Below are 22,102 nucleotides of genomic sequence, written 5' to 3'. Positions count from 1 at the left end.
ACCAAGTATTGATGAGCATGTAGAACAATGGGAACAATTGGAATTCTCATACACTGCAGGTAGGAGGAAACTAGTACAACAGCCACTTTGGAAAACTCTTTGTCAGTATCTACCAAAGCTGTGCATGAACACCTGGGTATATAGTAAACAGGAGTGCTAACCTAAGGCCACCAAGACCCACATACAAGAATGTTCACAATAATACTATTTATAACAGACCAAAATGGAGACTACCCAAGTGCCCAGCAATATAGAGTGGATAGATAAATTGTGGTATTTGCACACATGCAAATCTATCCAGTAATGAGAACCAAAGACTAAATAACAACATGAATGAATCTCACAAAGCAAAATATTGAGCAAAAGAAGTTAGACACAAGAGTATGTCCCTGTATGATTCCAAATTTATAAAGTTCAAAAGCAGGCTAAACTCATCTATGGTATTAGAAGTCAAAATAGTATTTGCCCTTGTGGGACAGTGACTGGAAGTGGCACCAGGAGAACCTCCTTGGGTGGGGGGGTGGAGTAATGTTCTGTTTTTTGATCTGTGTGCTGGTTACATGATGGGTTCACTTTGTTAAAATTCATCATGCTGTGCCCATCAGATTTGTTCACTTCTCTGAATGTGTGTTATACTTAATAAAAGGTTTTTAAATCAAAAAAAAAAAAAGGAAAGAAAGAATTGGGCTCCATTGGAAGGGTCATGAGTGGAAATAAGGAGGTAAAAAGTCAGAACAGGAATTAGAATTAAAATCTTTTGAGAATCATTTTTTGCAATTTAGCAGTCTGGGTTATTCAGCCCAACCTTCTCAGTAGAAACAATAAAAAATGTTTTTTTAATCTTCCTAAAAACATTAGTGATCTGACAAGATAGCCCAAACACTAAGTGAAGGCAGATATCCCAGGATAAGCAGAACACTAAAGCCAATTTTGCGCTAAAGAAATTTGCCAGACCTGGACACTTTGAGATTCATTTGTGATAGCCAATTCAAATTTGTATGCACCTAATAACATAGCTTGAAAATATGTAAAGCAAAAGTTGACACTGCTAAAAAGTAAAAGTAGATAAATTTACAATTTTAGAGAAAGATTTTAACATACTTTTCTCAGTAATAAACAAGTAGTCAATTAACCAACTTGACCTAATTGACATATTTAGAGGACTGCATACAACAAGTACTAAATACAAATGCTACACATGGAACATTTACCAAAATTAACCATATTCTGGGCTGTAAAGGAAGTCTTAACAAACTTCAGAGGAGTAAAATCACAAAAAGATATCTGAAAATTCACAAATGTTTAGAAATTAAGCAGCACATGTATAAATAACCCATGATTGAAGTTGAAATTGCAATGAAAATTTTAAAATATTTTGAATAGAATGAAATTGAAAATGTAACAAAAGAAAAGGTGAAATATAGCTAAAGCCATGCTTAGAGGGAAGTGTATAGCCTTAAATGTACATATTAGAAAAGTATACAGCTCAAGATATTAGAAAAAGGATTTAAATAGCAAATCAAACCTCAAAAAAAGTAGAAGGAAGAAAATATAAAGAACAGAAATTAATGGAATAGAAAACAGACATAGAGAAAATTAACAAAGCTAGTTAGTTCTTTTAAAAGACTAATAAAATTGTTAAAATGTCTAAATAGTACTGATCGAGGAAAAAAGGAAAGAAGGCACAAATTACAAATATCAAAAATCCTAAAGATGTTTTTTAAAAGAGCATGACAATATTATGAGCAACTTTGTGCCAATAAATTTAGAAATTTAAGTGAAGTGAACAAATTCCTCAAAAAAGCACAATTTACCAAAACCAATAAAGAGGAAATAAAAAATCTGATAGGTTTATATGTAGTAAAGAAATTAAATCCATATTAAAATTCTTCCTACAAAGAAAACTGCAGGGAATTCTTCCACATATATGAGGAGGAAATATTATCAGTTTTACACAAAACTCTTTTAGGGAAATGAGACAATGAAAGGAACACCTCCCAGTTCATTTTGTGCAACCAGTATGACTTTGATGTCTGAACCTACAAGGATATTTCTCATGTCCAGGGATGCAAAAATCCTAAACAAAATATTGGGTAATGAATCCAACAATATATAAAAAGGATAATACATCACAACCAAGTTAGGTTCATTCCCAGAATGTAAGATGTAATATTCAAAAATCATTTAACATTTAAAAATCAATCTGTGTAACTCACCACATTAATGAATAAAGGGGAAAACAACCCTCAACAAATATAGAAAATGCCATTGAGAAAAGTCAATACCTGTTTATGAAAAAAATAAACACTACAAAAAAAATAAACAAGATCATATTTAATGGTAAAACACTGTAAGTTCTCCCTTGAGATCAGGAATGAGATAAGTATGCGTGCTGTCACCACTTCTGTTTAACATCATACTGCAGGTATAGCTAGTGCAATAAGGAGAGAAAAAGCATAAGGATTAGAAAGGAAGAAATAAAACTATGATCATTCATTGGTGACATGACTGTATATGCAGAAAATTCAAAAGAATTTACAAATAAGCTATTAGAATTAATGTAGCTTTGTCCCTGAGTATAAGGTTGACATAAATTAATGTTCTAAAAAACTCACGAACAACTAGAAAATGAAATTTTAAAAAAACATACCGTTTTGAATAACCCTGCAATGTATCAAATGCCTAAAGGAATAAATTTAATGAAAGATGTATGTATGTGAAAATTGACAAGCCAGTTCTAGAATTTATATGGTAACAGTAAGGATCAAGAATATCCAAGACTATCCTGAAAAAAACGAAGTAAAGGACTTATACTCTCAAATATCAAAACCTATTATATAACTACCATAATTAAGACAGTGTCTGACGAGACAAATAGGCCACTGCAATAGAATAGGGAGTCCAGAAACAGATCCACACATTCATTGACACTACCTGATTTATGACAAAGGTGACTATATAACAGTGGAGAAAAAAAGCTTCTTTAATAAATGATATTGAGTCAACTGGATATCCATATGGGCGAAAAAATAAATCTCAACTTCCACTGCATAATGTATGCAAAATCAATTCCAGGTGGATTGCAGAGCTAAATATGAAAGGTAAATCAATAAACTCTCTAGAAGATAACATAGGGGGGCCATAAAGGCAGCTTTAAGTATACGGTAATTTTTTATTTCTTGTTTCTGAGTGATAATTACACATTGTGATCACTTTATAATAATTAACCAACCTGCACACTTAAAATTTGCACACTTTTATATATTTATGTTGTGCTTTAGTTAAAATGCTTATTTAAAAAAAAAAAAAAGGCAGCCCAAAAGAAAGGATTATCTTTAAAGAAATGGCTGTTAGATTGACAGCTGACTTCTCAACAGTTAACAATGAAAGTCAGAAGTCATTAAAATGGTATCTTAAGTGTGCTGAACAAAAATAACTGCCTACCTAGAACTCTTTACCCAGTAAAAATATCTTTCACAAATGAAGATGAAATAAAGATATTTTTAGACAGGTGTATAGCTTTCCTCCGAGTCAGGATGGGCACATATATCAGGATGGCCTGATAAAATAAGATTGAATCTGGAAACAGTATACTTGTTGCTGTCAGTGCTCTCTCCAAACCATTTGTCAACCCTCCTTCCCCTCTTCACTTTCTCAGATGTCTAGGTTTGGGACCTGAAATTCTCCATCACGAATAACGCCTCCCCCCAAATACTTCTTTCTCTTTCATGTATGCTGCTTTATACATTAAAAAAAAATTGTTTTCTAGTAAAAAGAGGGAGCTCAATTACTTTTTTATTCTTGATTTTTTTCTCTTTAAAAAATTATCTGCTTAATAATAGAATCAGATGTTCTATCACCCATTTAAAGCAAAAGCAAAAAATCTCCTTTGAATCTTCCTTCCTCCAACTACCCATTTTTCTGCTCTCCTTTACAACAAAACTCTTCAAGAGATGTCTGTACTTGCTGTCTCTGCTCTCTGACTCCTCCCCCATTCTCCCTTTAGTTCAACTCAAGTCTTCTTTTCCCAATACTCAAACTAAATTGCTTTTGTTAATAATCAATAATAATAATAGCAAACACTTATGTATTGCCTTCTATGTACCTGGCACTGTTCTAAGCCCTTTACATGTATTAACTTAGTGAATCCTCACAACAGTCTTGTGAGGTAGGTACTGTTACTGTCTCATTTTACTAATGAAGCATAGGTTAAGTAAATCATCCAAGGTTATTCCACCTAGTAAGTGGCAGCATCCATGATTTGAATCTAGACAGTCTCCCAGAATCTGTGCTCTTAGATCATACTGCCTCTTTATCCTCTTTATCTAAATCCAGTGGTTAGTTCTCTGTACTTATCTTACTTTACCTCTCAGCAAAGCACTTTCTTCACTTGATTTCTCAGAAACTACACTCTTCTGTCTCACTATCTATTCCATCTCAGTTCCTTTACTGGTTCTTCTTCCTCTTCCCAAATTGTAAATATTGGAGTGCTCCAGGGCTTAATCCTCTTTAATCTTCTCTCCTCCACTTATATTATTCCTAAGCCCATGACTTGAAATACTGTTCTTATGCTGTCTATAGTCCTAGACTCTCTTGAACTGCAAACTCATGTCCATGTAGCTACTGAATTTTCCTCTTGGATATCTAATGGCTCTGGCCTAATAGGAACAACCCAGATCTCTAGTAAATGGTGTCACCATTCAATGAGAACAAAAACCTGAGACCACTCACATCCCATGTCAGTAAGTCCTGTCAGCTTCATCTTCATAAATAAATCCCTAGTCTGTCTGCTTCTCGTCACCTCTGTTATCCCCAGCTGTATCTAAGTCTCCATCATCTCTTTCCTGGACTACTGCAGCAGCTTCTAATTGGTCTTCCTTCAGGTGTTCTCGTCTTCCTTTGATCTGTTCACAGTTCAGCAGATAGAATGATCTTTTTAAAACAAATCACATCATTCTCCAGCTCAGAACTCTCCTTGTTTTCTATCACACTTAAAAATCTAAACTCTCTACTATGGCTCATAAGGCCCTCTGTGGATCAGGCCCCTTTCTTTTCTACCTCTCCATCTTCATCTGCCATTTTAACCTTCCTGTTCCTCTCCAGCCCCACTGACCTTGCTGTTGTTTTAACACACCAAAGTCCTGTCCAGCTTGGGAGCTTTTGTACTTACTGTTTCCTCTGCCTGGGATACTTTTCTGTAGGATTTTACCTGACTTGCTTCCTTGCTAGATGCCATCTCTTCAAAGAAACACGTTCTATACCCTTGCCCTGCTTTATTTTCTTCAGAGCACTTACCGTTAGCTAATTGTTTACTTGTTTATTATCTGTCTCTGTCATTAGAAATCACACTTATACAGGCAGAGGCTTTGTCTCATTCAGTGCCTTCTCCTGTCATATTGTAGGCATTCAATAAATATTTGTTCAATAAAGGGAAAGAATGAGCACTCTGAAACTGCACATTCCATGAGTCCCTTTCCTTTGCCTACTCCTTTCTTGTCGCCTTCCCCCACCACCACCACACCATCTTTTTTCTATTTTATTTTAGTATTCTAGTCCTTAATTCCTTTTTTTGTTTCCATAAGTGGAAACCTGTTATACTGGGAGGTCTACAGGTGATAGTAGTAGTATGTTCAAATTTTATAAGTAATTTGCCTATTCTACCCCATTTTGCTAAGGCGATTTGTGTGGAACTTCTTCCGCCTGGAGAATGAACATCTGAATAACTGTGGTGAATTCCGTGCTGTGAGGGACATCTCTGTGGCCCCTCTGAATGCAGATGATCAGACGCTTCTAGAGCAGATGATGGACCAGGAAGACGGGGTACGAAACCGCCAGAAGAATCGGCCATGGAAGTACAGCCAGAGCATATCCCTGCGCCGGCCTCGCCTCGCTTCTCAGTATGTATAGCTTCCGCTTCTGTGAGATGAATTCCCTTCAGGTTTTAGTACTGGATAACGTTTAAGTTAAGAAGCTATCAGGTTGAACCAGGTGAAATTGCTGGCGTTCAACCATCTCTCACCACAAAAACCAGCAATAACAGCAGTTCCATATGATCCAACCTTTATATAGAATGTCTTAATGAACACATAGTGTAAAATGTCATTAATATGTTAATTAATACATTAATTAATGCTTACTAATTTGGCATTAAAAGTACACTGGGGAAAATTTGTTGGAAAATAATTTACTTAACTCTTCAGTGTATCTTGTATAAAAATCATTTCCAAGTTATAAACTTTAGGAATCCTGGTTCTGCCACTTGCCATCTATGTCATCTTGGCCAAATCACTTAATTTCTCTGTATTATCCCTCATTTCTCAATTGGGATTAATATGGTCCTGCTCATAGGGTGGCTGGTTAGATTAAATTTGTTATGATATGGGATTTAGACCAGTTTCCTCACAGAAAGAGCTCAATAAGTGTAAGCTATTATTATTTTTACTTTTTTACTAAATACCTACAACAGTATTTTTATCAGTCATTTACTTTGTATATTCCTAAAAGTAACAATAAATGTAGGGTATATTGTGGCTGCATTTGAAATTTAGAGACAGTGGATAGCACAGTGGATTGGAGTGAAGGAGGAGACAGGTTGAGCATGAGCAGTTTTCTAAAGGATAAGGGAGTGTTTGAATAGGCTAGAGGCACAGTAACGACATGAAGGTGGAAATGAGGGGCAGAAAGAAAAGCCATGTGACTAAAACTAGTAACAAATAGTAAGAAAATTTAGCTGAATAAATGAAGTATGATTGTAAAATGCTGAAAAGTACAAGCTTGATCTTGTAAGCAGGAAGGAGTCACAGAATTTTTTCATAGAATGACATTATGAAAGTAATATTTTCCTAAGTTTTAATGGCACTGTGCAACATATATTGGGAAAGGGAAAACTCAAGGCCAGCTCAACTAAAAGACCATTGGTATTCTTAAGTATGGAACATTAAAGACTTGAATTAGGATGCTTACAATAGGACTGAAAAGAAAATAAGGAAACATTTTAAAGGAAGTAAAAAAAAAAAAAAATAGGAGGTGGTAATAACCCACAGGGGCGCAGAGTAGAAATTGCCTGAGCTTTAGATAGAATTTAGAAGTTCTCTGAAGAGGAGAAGGTAGAGAAAAGAAAAGCAGAGCAAGGAACTGAGTCTTAGGGAACAAACACAGGCAAGGGAAAAAAAGAACCAACAAAAGGGGCAGGAAAGGAATGGTCAGGGAGGTCAGCAGGAAGAACATCAAAACAAAGCATGATATTATTATATATAGCAGGAAGCAGAGTTTGAAGAAGCAAGAGGAGGGGATGTGGAGGCTGGTGGAGTCAGCAAGATAAGGGCTATAAAGGGCTAGAAGGCAGTGCTGTGGGTGGTCGTCTCATTGAGCTCCTAAATTGGAAAGTCTAATCCTTGTTAGTTACCAGCAGAGGGCAAGCTAAACATACACTCTTTTTGCTTCAGAAACAAGGAAGCTCTTTGGCAATAGATCTTTATGTTCAATTTCAGGTGTTCAGTGGAAGAACGCTGGGATACTAGATTGCCACCAGAGGAAGACATTTAGAACAATGGAGCAGGTTATATGTAACGGAGAGAGCAGGGAATCTAAAATAAGAAGATCTGAGATTGAGTACTGACTTTGTGACTCATGCAACCTTTAGCACATCCTTAACCTTTTGAATGTCTGTTTCCACCTCTGTCGAGTAATAATAATAATATCCACTTCACCTCATGGGGCTTGTGAGTTGCAGAGCATTTTGACATTATCTAATCCCATTTTTCATCCCATGCAGGAATGTCTTTTACAACATCCTGAATAGTTGGTCATCTTATGCTGATTGACAGTCATCAGTGATAGTGAAGTTTATAACTATACGAGGCACCTGCTTTTATTGTTGGATAGTTATTGTGGTAGATAGCTTATGTTGAAATATGCTTCACTATAATTTCAACCAGTTGATCGTGATTGGGCTTTCTAACATAACTTAGTTTTCTGCCTCTTCTATGTATACTTTGTTAACTGTTTGAAGACAACTGTCATGTCTCTCCTTAGGTCGTATCACCTGCTGGCCAACTCTCCTGGTTTTTCATGTGTACCTCAAATGATTCTTCTATCATCCTCATCGTAATTCCTTATATTTGTTTAATGCTTTACTGATGTTTTTTATATCCATTTTCTCACTTGATATTCATACTATCTCCATGAGGTGAAAGCAGTATTTTGTAAAACAGGTATTATTATTCCTGCTTTACAGAGATGAAAATTGTCACTCAAAGAGGTTAAAGAGATACATCATAAAATCAAAGTCCCTCCGTTGCACATGACCTGGCATTGTTTTTGTTTCCTTCCTCTGGTTGCAATCTAGTTTCTTAGTGTTTTTCCAGTAATACCTGCAATTGAATACGAAACTACAGGAACAGTCCATCTGGTATCCAACAGTGTATGGTGCCTGTGCCTGGTATTTTTAATGGTAGTAAGATTGGAAATGTACCTAATACTTTGGATGTGTTTGTATTTTAGTACAGACTAAGTATTTTTTTTCCTCTTATTACCACTAGATCCAAGGCTCGTGACACTAAGGTATTGATAGAAGACACAGATGATGAAGCTAACACTTGAATCCTCTGAAGTCTAGATTAACATCCTTGGTTTTCCTACTCTACAGTTCTTTCCTCGACCAACGCAACCTCTAGTACCTTTCCAGCCGAAAACAGGAGAAGACATATAACACATTTTCCGAGCTCTTCCAGATCGGATCCTATGGACTCCAAACAAGCTCACTGTGTTTCTTTTCTTTTCTTCTGGTTTAATTTTCATTTTCTACTTTTAAAACAAATATTTACTTCATTTTGCCAATCGGAGGACATTTTAAGGAACAAAAACATAGTATCTTATGGATTGTTTACAATCACAAGGACACAGATACCTGTCAGGATGAAGAACAAGAATTGCAAGGACCCTCTGATGGGACGGTACCGAGATATCTCGGCTTCCGCTTGGCCCGGTTTTGACTGGTTGAAACCGGACATTGGTTTTTAAATTTTTTGTCTGTTTATGTGGAGAATTTTTTCCTTTCCTTCATACCCAGCGCAAAAGCACTGGCCGCACTTGCAGGGAAAGTGCAACTTCGAGCAGTACCTTCATTCACGAAGCTACTTTTTAATTTGATGTAACTTTTCTTATTTTGGGAGGGTTGCTGGGTGGGTGGGAAATATGATGTATTTGTTACATATGGTTTTCTCATTATTTATGAAACTTAACCATAAAAGAATGATACAACTCCTGTACAATGAAGGTGATAACAGTGAAAGAAGACAGGGGAAACTAATGTTGGACAGCATTTATGAGGGTTTAGTCCACAATACCTCTTTCATGAGACAACTTGCACCAGTTTGACTTTTTCTTTCCTTTCTTTTTAATTTTAAGCCAAAGTTTTATTACTCATTTTTTAAGTTGCTGCTGCTTTAGAATCCTGAGCATGTCTCTCATAACAAAGCATCCACACACTTCCACACAACCAGTTGAAATTTCTTTAAGAGCTCTGATACTTTTTTCTTTAAAGGAACAGATGTGGAATACATTTGCCCATATTCCAACCATAACAACTGAAGTTATGCCTTATTAAGCTTCAGCATGTAGGGTAATTGAAGCACAGCCTTTACTAACTCAGAATTAGAAGACAGAGCTATTTCAGAGACTCTCTGCACCCTCATTGGATAGTTTTTCTTCTGGGCCCTCTTACTTTAGCCAGAATTTGATCAAATTAAAAGTCTGTCTTGGGGAAACCATGCTTTTGAGAGCATAGAACAAATTATCCTTCCTCTTTTACATTACAGTGATAAAACAGACCTTGGCAGCCATTTCTCCCAGCAGTTTTAAAGGATGAACATTGGATTTCATGCCCCTCCTATGATAGAAAAACTGCTTTTAAAATTTGGGGGGCTTAAACTTGGTTATACACAAAAAGTATTTCTTAGAAATTTCAGACTATCATGGTCTGTACATAATGCTCATTTTCACTTCTTTGTCTAATTTCTTTCCTCTTTCCTAAGTCATCCAGATAAACCCAAAAGCCATAAGGGATTTTACTTTCTTGAATGTGGTTGGCATTAAATTTAGTATTATCACTTACTTAGTATTAAAAACATATGGTTACTACCCCTTAGTATACCCTTTTGTCATTAGCTCCTCTCCCATGTATCACAAGTCTTTACTCATCCCTGTCGTAATTCCAGTAGATTAATTAAAGTTCCTGTTACTACCAAAATTCTTCCAATTAACTGACAAATAGTTTCTTTTTAAAGGAGGTTTTTTTTTCATCTTTATTCTGACAAGTTCCCAAAATCTGTTCCCTTCCTGAATCGAGATTTTTTTTTTTTCTGAAAAAATCATAAAACTTTGTGGCCTTTATTGCTTTTTTTGTTTTGCCAAGCATGTTCCTTGGCCCAAAACTGAAGAAGAGAAGTTTAATTTTGGGTTTTTTTTTTTTTTAGTTTAAATAAATTGAATCATTTATAATAATCAGTGGTAACAATTTAGTGACCCTTAATAGTTTAAAGGTTGCATTATTTATACTTGGGATTTTTTTCTAACTATTCTGGTTTTGTACTTTAAAACTATGGGGGAAATATCACTGGTCTGTCAAAAAGTAGCAGTAATTATTCCTGAATTACATAGATAAGTCCAGTGGACCAGTCATTTCCTGTACAAATAAAATTGGTGGTACTAATGTGTATCCAGAGCAATTTGAGTTGTCAACTTCATTCTTATTAGTAAACCTATATAGTGACACACATAAAATCTTACAGTTGACTTCTGGTATTTGAATTCTCCAGTGTTTTTACTTCAGTGTATCCTATGACCAATTTGGTCTTTCTTCAACTATTATGATTCTAGGCCCTAGTCAGTTATTTTTTCATAGGTAATACAATGTTAGAATGTATTCTTTTTCTGATGTTCATCCTATCAGCATAGTCTATTCAAGAATGATAAGGCTTATGTAACTTTCAGCTTACTATGACAGTTACTCAAATATGTATTTAAACACAACAGCTTTATGTTCCTCCTAAAGCTGTAAAGCGAAAAGAGGGCTTTTCCTCATCAGGAGAAAATGGTTTGGGAGACAGAATGTATATTTAATTTTTTTCCTCCAAAAAAGACATTGTGCATTTTTCTCTCCTAAGTTCTATATGCCCTAGCCGTTGTGAACGCTATATCCTACCTAAAATTTTATTGGAGCTTCTTGTACACTGAAACTCTCATTAGAACTCTTAGGAAATGAATATCACAGAGTCATTTTAAAGGAGCAGCAATCTAACCAAAGGTAAAACTTCATCTGATTTTAGGTTTAGAAATTCTAGTTTTATTTTATTTGAGAATCACTCAATTTGATAGTTAAAATACTCCCCAAATGAATGAAAAGGAAGTATAAAAAAAGAATAAAATTCCTTTTTCATTTTATGAAAGAAAGTATGGAAAGCATTGATTTGTGTAGAGAAAGTAAAAGACAAAAGTGGCTTATTTTCTATGCACAAATATGCACCTATTATTAAGGCTGCCTATACTATTAAAATGGAGTAATTGAGGAGGATTTCATACCAATACAGAGAGACAATAAAATGATCAAACATTAAGTCATCATTAATTAGGTTATAATAGTTATTTCTAAGATTGGAAAGAAGTTGAAAATCTATGTGCAACTTTCTTTTCCAACGTCAGCCATTTTTCTCCTTAAGAAACCTGCTTAACTTCAGATTCAGAAGCAATGATGTGAGAGGAGAATGCCAATCACCTTAGCAGTAACATGTATGAACCCTTAAAGAAAGAAAATGGAGCCCAGCCCCTAGGATTTGTGACATCCCAATATTCTCAACATAAGAGTTCTAAGATTTTAACAGATTTTACTAGAAGTAACTTGTTGCTATATGGTATCCTTCTACCATGATTTGACCAAAGTACATTCATGATAACTAGAGAAAGCAGTTCATCATTTCTTAACTAAGGCAAGTTAAGAATAGAAAAAAGTAGCCTATTACTGAGCATACAAGCATCAGATTAACAGACATTTAGTTGAAGAGAAATAAAATAATTGTGGAGATAGCAGAGAAGAGCAAAAGGATGTTGGACCTTGGCAGCAGGGCAGTTAGGAAAGTATATGAGCTTGATGGCATGGAGGTGACGATGCCTTGCTGTCTCTCCTTTCAGTGGTTATACAGCTGGTAAGAGACCTGCCTTTGTTTTCCTACCATCTTTCTCCACTACTTTGCTTTATTCAGGAAATAGTTCTTTATGCCCAAGTGCAATTTTCTAAGCAATGACTAGAAAAATTTCTTAGTCTAAGAAAAGTAATTTAGAATATAACTCTATCCATGACATTATTTTATTCAAAAACTTAGGTTTCTCTGAAGTGATTGCACTTTATTTGGTAAGCGAATTTCAGATTATTGTTTTCTGTAATAGTTTGCATGAAGTTTTCTAGCTCGCTCAAAAAAATAAGTACTTCTTGCTATACAACATTGAAATTTTTAAAATTAAGATAGCTTCTCAGATTGAAAAAAGTTATGTTGAATCTAAGGCTTTCTCAACTACAAAATCACCATACTTCTAACAAATGTAATTTTAAAAGCCAACAATAAATAAGATCAATGTCACTAGGTTAAGACAGTAAAAGTTCTGGTAGAACTTCAGGAAAAGTTATGTAAAGAGGAGTAAATCAAATTTATGAGCTTAATTCATTTTATGACGCATCTAACTTTTATTTCTTGCTTTGGATGATTAGCTGAAGCAAGGAAAATTAAAGAGATTTTGTAAATTACTTGAACACACTTCATTTCTGCATTTCAGGTATCAGTCTTGATAGTAAATCTTAAAAGCTAACTCTCTGCATTGTATTTTCAGTCTATACAATGTCAGAGCACAGTGGTAATGTGGGATAGAGTTGATTATATTAGAGCATAAGAAATTTCTGCTGGCCAATGCTACAGACCATTAATTCAACCAGCATTAAGCCACACTACTCACCAAATATGGAAAAGTAAAAGCATTTCATTAGATTTGGAAGAGCTTAGTTTAAATGATACGAGAAGTTTGCCTGGGAATGGAGAGGAGTCTGCTGATGGGAATGGCTCATAATGCCTTTCTGGTATGAATCAGCAAAACTCTGATATTGAGTTGCCCCTTAAAAACAACCTTCCAGAATGAATTTGCTTACTTACTGTGGAAGAGGAAGTCAGAGGGACAAGATGAGAGTTTCCCCTGAAGAGAAGAAAATCATTATACTGCTTTTCATCTAAAGCATCTAAAGCATGTTTCCTTGTAGCAGACCTTTGGTTTATTTTATTATTAAATCAAAGCCACCTTCAGTTTTGTTTGTTTGTTTTTGTTTTTGTTTTTTTATGGTGCCATCAACCTAAGGAGGACAATCAAATAACCAACTGTTTGCCTTGGATTCAGTGTGTCTGCTAATTACACAGTCTCATCTTGTATACCTTGCATACCTTCAAACCAGTTACTTCTACCATATTACCTTAGTTCTTCCTATGCCCTTTCCTCTGTACCACGACACATCAGAGGGAAGACTTACTACCAGAAAGATGTGGACTTCTAAAAAAGAACAAGGATTCCATCTCACTATCCCTTTATCATTATCTCTGAAGTCCCTACCCACACTTCCCTGATTGTCCTGTAGCAACACCAGCGTGATGGGAATAGGGAGGAAGATTGTGGGGAATCCTGAATGATCATGATGTTGTTATTCTTTTGAACTGTAAAGTGAAATTGTGAGCCACTCACGTTTGCAAAAAGAGCAGAACTCTTAAGCTTTATCACGTTGTGAAGATTAATATCTTGCTGTTTTCCAGATTAACACAGAAGCTTGTATCCATGAAGAGTATTTAGGAGGGCAATAGGGTGTAAAAGGTACCTGTCTTTTTTAATCCTCTCCCTCTACTCATGTTTCCTTCACCCCCCCGCCCCACCATGTTGTGTTGGTCAAATGATAGTATTCTATGAAACTCTGAACTATAGTTGTCAAAAGTAACTATGGAATGTGAATAGTCCTCTGTGGGTGCTGCTTCCCCTCTTTTTTTCTCCCTTGCTTTCTTTCTTACTCTCTCCACTCTGGTAAATGGAAAAGGTGACGTCAAAGAATTGATGCTTGCTTGGACTCATGTTGTATCTGTGACTATGCTATTATCTGTCTCCTTTTTCCTTCTTTCTTACATGGGTAGAATTCTTACGAAGTGTGGAGTTCCCTTCTTGAAAGTAGGTTAAATGCACAATGTGGTACTGTTTTATAGTTTGTAGATGGTTGTATAAAACAAAAAGTTAATGTGGTTATGTGTTTTTAAAAGAAAATAAGTGATTGGTTAAAAAAACTCTGTCCTTTTTTCAGTATTACAAGCTTTCTCTGTTTTCCAACAGTTTGCTGACTCCTTTGTCACTGGCGAATGGTTTGTGTGACTGTCTGTTTTTCTCTCTGGGTTTCTTGGATCCTGAACATGATTCCTCTTAGGACTAACTTGTATAAGCATTTAGGGCAAACAGACTTCAAGGGTGAACATTTTTTTTAACTCTTTTACTAAATGGAAAAATAATCTTAAATGGACTTTTTTCTTTATGTAATATATGAAGTGTGACTCTAAAGCAATGGATTGATGCAACAGGTCTTTTTTTTTTAACTCACACAAAGAATCTCAAATACCAGATGAAGTGACCTGTTCAGTTGTATCTTGGCAATCCGGACACCTGTTATCACTGCATACCCAGACCCTGTATGGGAACATAGAATCTTCTGTGGAATTCCTGGATTAGTTATTACTCCTTATATCTGTCTAGGAAAAGTTATGAAATTAACCGACCCTAGGATGAGTATACTCAAAATGGAAAGAGAAAAATATTTTATTGACTAAGCCAAAAAGCCTTTTCATTTTATTTTAATATCACAAGTTCTATTCTTACTATGTTTATATCTAGGCTAATATGATAATGTGCAGTTACCAGGTTAAAGTCAAGATAAGCTGTGAGGGACTTCCCTGGTGGTGCAGTGGTTAAGAATACACCTGCCAATGCAGGGGACATGGGTTCGATCCCTGGTCCGGGAAGATCCCACATGCCACGGAGCAACTAAGCCCATGCGCCACAACTACTGATCCTGCGCTCTAGAGCCCACGAGCCTAGAGCCCACATGCTGCAACTACTGAAGCCTACGTGCCTAGAGCCCTGCTCCGCAACAAAAGAAGCCACCGCAATGAGAAGCCCACGCATGGCAACTAAGAGTAGCCCCACTTGCTGCAACTAGAGAAACCCAGCACACAGCAACGAAGACCCAATGCAGACAAAAAAAAATTTTTTTTTAATAATTAAATTTTTTTTAAAAAGGTAAGCTGTGAATATATATGAATCACTGGATACTCAGCACTCTTTTCTATAATCTGATGATAATAATACTGCTCAACATTTGTATGCCTATAGGCATATAAATACACTATAGTATTTTACATTTTCCAAACATGTATTCAGTAGCATCTCAGATATGTGGGTTAACAAGTCATCTGTGTTTGTAAACGAAGAGACAAAGACCTAGAGCAGCTGGGTCTGTAATCCCAGATGATTCGAGGAGGCCGCTGTCTTCTATCCATCCTAGACACGTCCAGAATCCTTGGACTTTGTTTAGTGACCTCTAGCTGTATATGGACAATTTTGGTTAGATTTTTTTCTCAGTTTATGAGAATAATGATGATTAATTTTATACTTTTTTGTTTTGCTTTTACTTAAATACGTACATTTTATTAAATATTCATGAAGTTATTTTTCAAAAACTGATTGGAGGAATTTCTATAATTTTACAGTTTCTGACTCACTTCTTTTTCTACTTTCCCACCATTTCCCTAAGGAAATTAAGGAATTTTTGAATTCTTAAAAAATTAATTTAGTATGTGTTTATTGAGTTCCTATCATATACTAGGCATTACTTTGATACTTAATTTTAGTTAAAATTGGTTTAATAACTATTATAGTTTTATGGAGACAAGCAGGGAAAGATGATAAAATTACTTCTAAACTACTTATCTGAAACCACTGCCAAAAAAGCCAGACTGTCATGTTACTAGGTATCAGCACCCCAGGATAAGCTGAATTTTCTATCACCAAGTTAGAGATTCTTTTTTACCACTTCCCAGGCAGACATCAAATCCTATTATTTTGGGTTTTTTTTAACTCATCCTTTTAAAAATAAAAGTATTAGAACTGTCAAGATTTGTTTCTTCAGAACTTTCTATTGCCAAAAAACTGTCCTTATAATTCATCTTATAATTCACTTAGGAATGTCTTATCTGAACGGATGTAGTTCTTTTTTAACAACTGGGAGCAGCTTCCCACACAGGAAACAAATTTAAGTGATGCCATTAAGTAACGCATTAACATCAAAGTCTGGTGTTTACATTTATGAAATGAAGTTTTTCCCCAAATATTAATATATTTTTTATAGACTGCATAGCTGAATGAGAATGAGGATGATAAAAGCATTCTGCCTTGCTCCAACTAGGGCAGCCCTGTGGCTTCTTTTCTGCATAAGTGAATAGAATAACCAAAATCAAATGATTTTTGGCAGTAGATTTACTATGCTACTCTTCTTAAGGTAAGTTTCTAGGGTAAGGAGAAAACCAAGCAACTCAAGAGAAACAGGCAAGAGAATCCAGGAAAAGCATATTAATAATGTTAACTCCCAAATACATTGCCACTTTACTAAATTTCAAAATTGCTATATTTGTGGTTTCTCAAACACTACCCTCTGACCTGAGGAGCCAACAAAACTTAAAATTTTAGTCAATCAGGGCTCCTGTAGCACTTCTACAAGGAAGTATCAAAGATAGCTTAGAAACTTCAGTTTGCCAAAGATTGTTCCTGTCAATTATTGAATTTAGACATTTTTTTCTGCAGTTTCATAGATTCCTTAGAAAACTTTAAGCCCCTCCCTGGCAGCCTTCATCAAAAGACTTGCTGGATAGGGTATGTGCCCTGCTTCCAGCTATTGTCAGTGTCCATGAGGACATACGCTGATTTCCTTCTGTGGCCATGCCCCAATCTTGACTAGTCTGGGGCTCTAGCAGTAATACAATTCAGGGAAGAGGAGACATTCTTTTTCCAAGTGCTCTGTTGTCACCAGGAAGTCACACAAAATCATATTTACTGAAATGTGTCAAGTACCTAGTAGATAGTAAAGGCTTAATAAATATTTGTTAAACTGAAAGGTAACTTCTAGTTACAACGGACACTGCAGAAATACAAAGCATCATAAGAGACTACTACAAGCAACTCTATGCCAATAAAATGGACAACCTGGAAGAAACAGGCAAATTCTTAGAAAGGTATAACCTTCCAAGACTGAACCAGGAGGAAATGGAAAACATGAACAGACCAATCACAAGTAATGAAATTGAAACTGTGATTAAAAATCTTCCAACAAAAAGTCCAGGACCAGATGGCTTCACAGGCGAATTCTATCAAACATTTAGAGAAGAGCTAACAGCCAACCTTCTCAGAAGAAGCAGAGGAAGGAACACTCCCAAACTCATTCTATGAGGCCACCATCACTCTGACACCAAAACCAGACAAAGATACTACAAAAAAAGAAAATTACAGACCAATACCACTGATGAATATATATGCAAAAATCCTCAACAAAATACTAGCAAACAGAATCCAACAACACATTAAAAGGATCATACACCATGATCAAGTGGGATTTATCCCAGGGATGCAAGGATTCTTCAATATACGCAAATCAATCAATGTGATACACCATATTAACAAATTGAAGGATAAAAACCATATGATCATCTCAATAGATGCAGAAAATAGATGCACAAAATTCAACACCCATTTATGATAAAAACGCTCCAGAAGGTGGACATAGAGGGAACCTACCTCAACATAATAAAGGCCATGTATGACAAACCCACAGCAAACATCATTGTCAATGGTGAGAAACTGACAGCATTTCCTCTAAGATCAGGAACAAGACAAGGATGTCCACTGTGTCCACTATTATTCAACATACTTTTGGAAGTCCTAGCCATGGCAATCAGAGAAGAAAAAGAAATAAAAGGAATCCAAATTGGAAAAGAAGAAACAAAACTGTCACTCTTTGCAGATGACATGATACTATACATAGAGAATCCTAAAGATGCCACCAGAAAACTACTAGAGCTAATCAATGAATTTGGTAAAGTTGCAGGATACACAATTAATGCACAGAAATCTGTTGCATTCCTATACACTAACAATGAAAGACCAGAAAGAGAAATTAAGGAAACAATCCCATTCACCATTGCAATGAAGAATAAAATACCTAGGAATAAACCTACCTAAGGAGGTAAAAGACCTGTACTCAGAAAACTATAAGACAGTGATGAAAGAAATCAGAGATGACACAAACAGATGGAGAGATATACCATGTTCTTGGATTGGAAGAATCAATATTATGAAAATGACTATACTACCCAAAGCAATCTACAGATTCAATGCAATCCCTATCAAATCACCAATGGCATTTTTTACAGAACTAGAACAAAAAATCTTAAAATTTGTATGGAGACACAAAAGACCCCGAATAGCCAAAGCAATCTTGAGGGGAAAAAAACGGAGCTGGAAGTATCCGGCTCCCTGACTTCAGACTATACTACAAAGCTACAGTGATCAAGACAATGTGGTACTGGCACAAAAACAGAAATATTTATCCATGGAACAGGATAGAAAGCCCAGAGATAAACCCACACACCTCTAGTCAACTAATCTGTAACAAAGGAGGCAAGGATATACAATGGAGAAAAGACAATCTCTTCAATAAGTGATGCTGGGAAAACTGGGCAGCTACATGTAAAAGAATGAAATTAGAACACTCCCTAACACCATACACAAAAATAAACTCAAAATGGATTAAAGACCTAAATGCAAGACCAGACACTATAAAACTCTTAGAAGAAAACATAGGAAGAACACTCTTTGACATAAATCATGGCAAAATCTTTTTTGACCCACCTCCTAGAGTAATGGAAATAAAAACAAAAATAAACAAGTGGGACCTAATGAAACTTCAAAGCTTTTGCACAGCAAAGGAAATTATAAACAAGACGAAAAGACAACCCTCAGAATGGGAGAAAATATTTGCAAACAAATCAATGGACAAAGGATTTATCTCCAAAATATATAAACAGCTCATGCAGCTCAATATTAAAAAAAACAAACAACCCAATCAAAAAATGGGCAGAAGACCTAAATAGACGTTTCTCCAAAGAAGACATACAGATGGCCAAGAGGCACATGAAAAGCTGCTCAACATCACTAATTATTAGAGAAATGCAAATCAAAACTACAATGAGGTATCACCTCACACCAGTTAGAATGGGCATCGTCAGAAAATCTACAAACAACAAATGCTGGAGAGGGTGTGGAGAAAAGGGAACCCTCTTGCACTGTTGGTGGGAATGTAAATTGATACAGCCACTATGGAGAACAGTATGGAGGTTCCTTGAAAAACTAAAAATAGAATTACCATATGATCCAGCAATCCCACTACTGGCCATATACCCAGAGAAAACCATAATTCAAAAAGGCACATGCACCCCAATGTTCATTGCAGCACTATTTACAGTAACCAGGTGATGGAAGCACCCTAAATGCCCATCGACAGACAAATGGATAAAGAAGATGTGGTACATATATACAATGGAATATTACTCAGCCATAAAAGGGACCGAAATTGGGTCATTTGTAGAGACCCGGATGGATCTAGAGACTGTTATACAGAGTGAAGTAAGTCAGAAAGAGAAAAACAAATATCGTATATTAACGCATATATGTGGAATCTAGAAAAATGGTACAGATGAACAGGTTTGCAAGGCAGAAATAGAGACACAGATGTAGAGAACAAAAGTATGGACACCAAGGGGGAAAGCGGCAGGGGGGGTGGGGGGGTGTGATGAATTGGGCGATTGGGATTGACATATATACACTGATGTGTATAAAATTGATGACTAATAAGAATCTGCTGTATAAAAAAAAAATTAAATTAAAAAAAAAAACACCAAAAACTGAAAGGTAACTTCTACAGCCTATTAGTAGATAAGCTAGTGAGTACGTTTAGGAGGTAACTGGCTTTTTTTTAATCGATTGCTACAGAGGCTGTGCCTCTTAGGAATGCTTGCTTACTGGCACACTAGTCAGTGTTCTCACTTTGATCCTGTGCTGAGAAGTTGTGTGAAAACTTGATCCCGATGCTCCCTCACTGATAATTAGCAGATGCTTCTTCATCCTGTGGACTTTCTATTCCACCCCACAGAGAACAGACCAGGTCCCTCAAGGGCAGAGTAGTCACTGCTGACCCTCATTGCCCGCCACAGGAAAGGCCCATCTCACATCAGTGTACATCGAGTAGTGTTAGCACCATTTATAGAGGAGAAAGTGTTCAGTGACTGGCTGTGGACACTGCAGTAATTACTGAACCTGGGATTAGGTCTCCGATCTGACTGGCTCGATAACCCACATTCTCTCTGTTTCTCAGAGGAAAAGAAAGAAGAAGAAAAAAAAAACTTTCCTGCTTGGCAGGAGCTAGGAAGTGGCTTGTGAATTACTGCTTCTTTGCAAAGCTCTGCCTGATCAGATAACAACATAACCATTTTAAAGAAGATCAGAGAACACTCTCCTCCCTCCCACAAAACACACACACACAACTATAGGTTCTTCAACAAGCTGGGTTCCCCTGATTGTTGCTGAGAATTTGTCCTCTGCCCCTCCAGGGACGACAACTCTTGGGACTGTTTTTTAACTAAATAGTAACAACAAATGAGCTCCCTAATCCACTGCTTTTCACAGGAGTCCTCTCCCTCGAGCCAGCCACCTTCCTTCCCTCCCTTCCCTTCCTTCCAATTTTTAAAAGCTTTATCCATGGTGAATTGGGATGGTATACTGTGGAAGGCATGAACTTGCAATGTATGAGGCACTGGAGATGTAGAGAGAGTAGCTATAGCACAATGAGATTGGATGGCTATTGCTAAGTGCCATTGATGTCTACAGAAGGATCATGAACAGCTGAGGACAAGTACCAGGCAATTGAAAGCCAGATGTGGAACCAGAGGGCCTCTTTGTTTGCATACAAAGAAGCTCTCATCTCCTACAGTAAGAGGGAAGAGGAAGGTCCAAGCCCAGGACTTAATAGAGTAGCAGACCTTCAAAGACAGTTAAACACCCAACAAAGGCAGGTCTGTTATGCTAGGTCAGGGCCCCTATTGGGAAAACCCGACACATCAGATGCAACATCTGGTTATTTTGACTCCTCAAACCCCTGAGAACAGTCTGAGCCTATAGACATACCTCCCCATAATCCTCACTAGCCCTCCCCATCCCCATTCCATGATTCCATAGGAGCTGGAGGAGATCCTGAGGGTGCTGGAAGAAAGGGACCAAATATAAGATTGAATAGAGAAGAATTTTTGACTTGGAAGTGCTCCCCAGGATACAGAATTTAATTCGCTAGCAAGAATTCCAGGAGTCAGTACAAACTTGCTACTAGCATGGCTCCTAGAAACATGGAAAAAGTGATAGTCTATGTTGAGCAAAGTAAAAATTCCAGAATTGCTACAGTGGACAGTGAAGGCAGTGGCTACAAGGCTCAGGGAAGTGGGCATGCTGGATACACAGTGGCTGGAAGCCCAAGAGGACATACCATGGACAAAGGTCATGAAGAATGTACTGGTCAGAGCTACACCAGCCTCACTAAAAGTTCAAGGTGACTCTCTGCTATGAAGACACCATTACAGAGCTGTGTAAACTGATAGCAATAGGGATGATAGGACTCTGAAACAACAGAGGCCAGGTGGCAGCACAAAACCATCCAAAGTCGGTCATGATTACTGTAATGACTGGCAAGATCAGACAGAGTGGCAGCCAAGAAGGTCAGAACCACGGAAAGTTATAAGAATGGTTACTAGAATAGTGTCCCTAGAGAAGAAATAGATGGGCAGTTACCCAAATTGTACTACTCAGCTTACTAGTGGAAGAAATGAAAGATGGATGACCAGGAAGCTGAGGGCAGTTGCCTGATAAAAAGGCACATCGCTTGCCC

At 36.6% G+C, this 22,102-nt stretch overlaps 1 protein-coding gene across 4 annotated transcripts in view; it reads left to right on the top strand.

Moving 5' to 3' along the window:
* XPR1 (xenotropic and polytropic retrovirus receptor 1) overlaps positions 1-14,400 on the top strand; it is a 198,998-nt gene extending 184,598 nt beyond the window's left edge. For 3 of the 4 annotated variants that reach the window (XM_082465311.1, XM_082465313.1, XM_082465312.1), the window contains 2 exons: positions 5,676-5,897; positions 8,541-14,400. In XM_082465311.1, coding sequence (XP_082321437.1) covers positions 5,676-5,897; positions 8,541-8,601 — 283 coding nt within the window. In that variant the 3' untranslated portion in view covers positions 8,602-14,400. Of the gene's footprint in view, positions 1-5,675; positions 5,898-8,540 lie in introns of those variants that run through there. The other variant, XM_082465314.1, reaches the window with a different exon arrangement.
* The last annotated feature ends 7,702 nt before the right edge of the window (positions 14,401-22,102 follow it).

Source organism: Balaenoptera physalus, assembly GCF_965194825.1.
Source record: "Balaenoptera physalus genome assembly, chromosome: 1".
Taxonomy (NCBI): Eukaryota; Metazoa; Chordata; class Mammalia; order Artiodactyla; family Balaenopteridae; genus Balaenoptera; species Balaenoptera physalus.
This window is presented reverse-complemented; position numbering and strand designations above follow the sequence as displayed.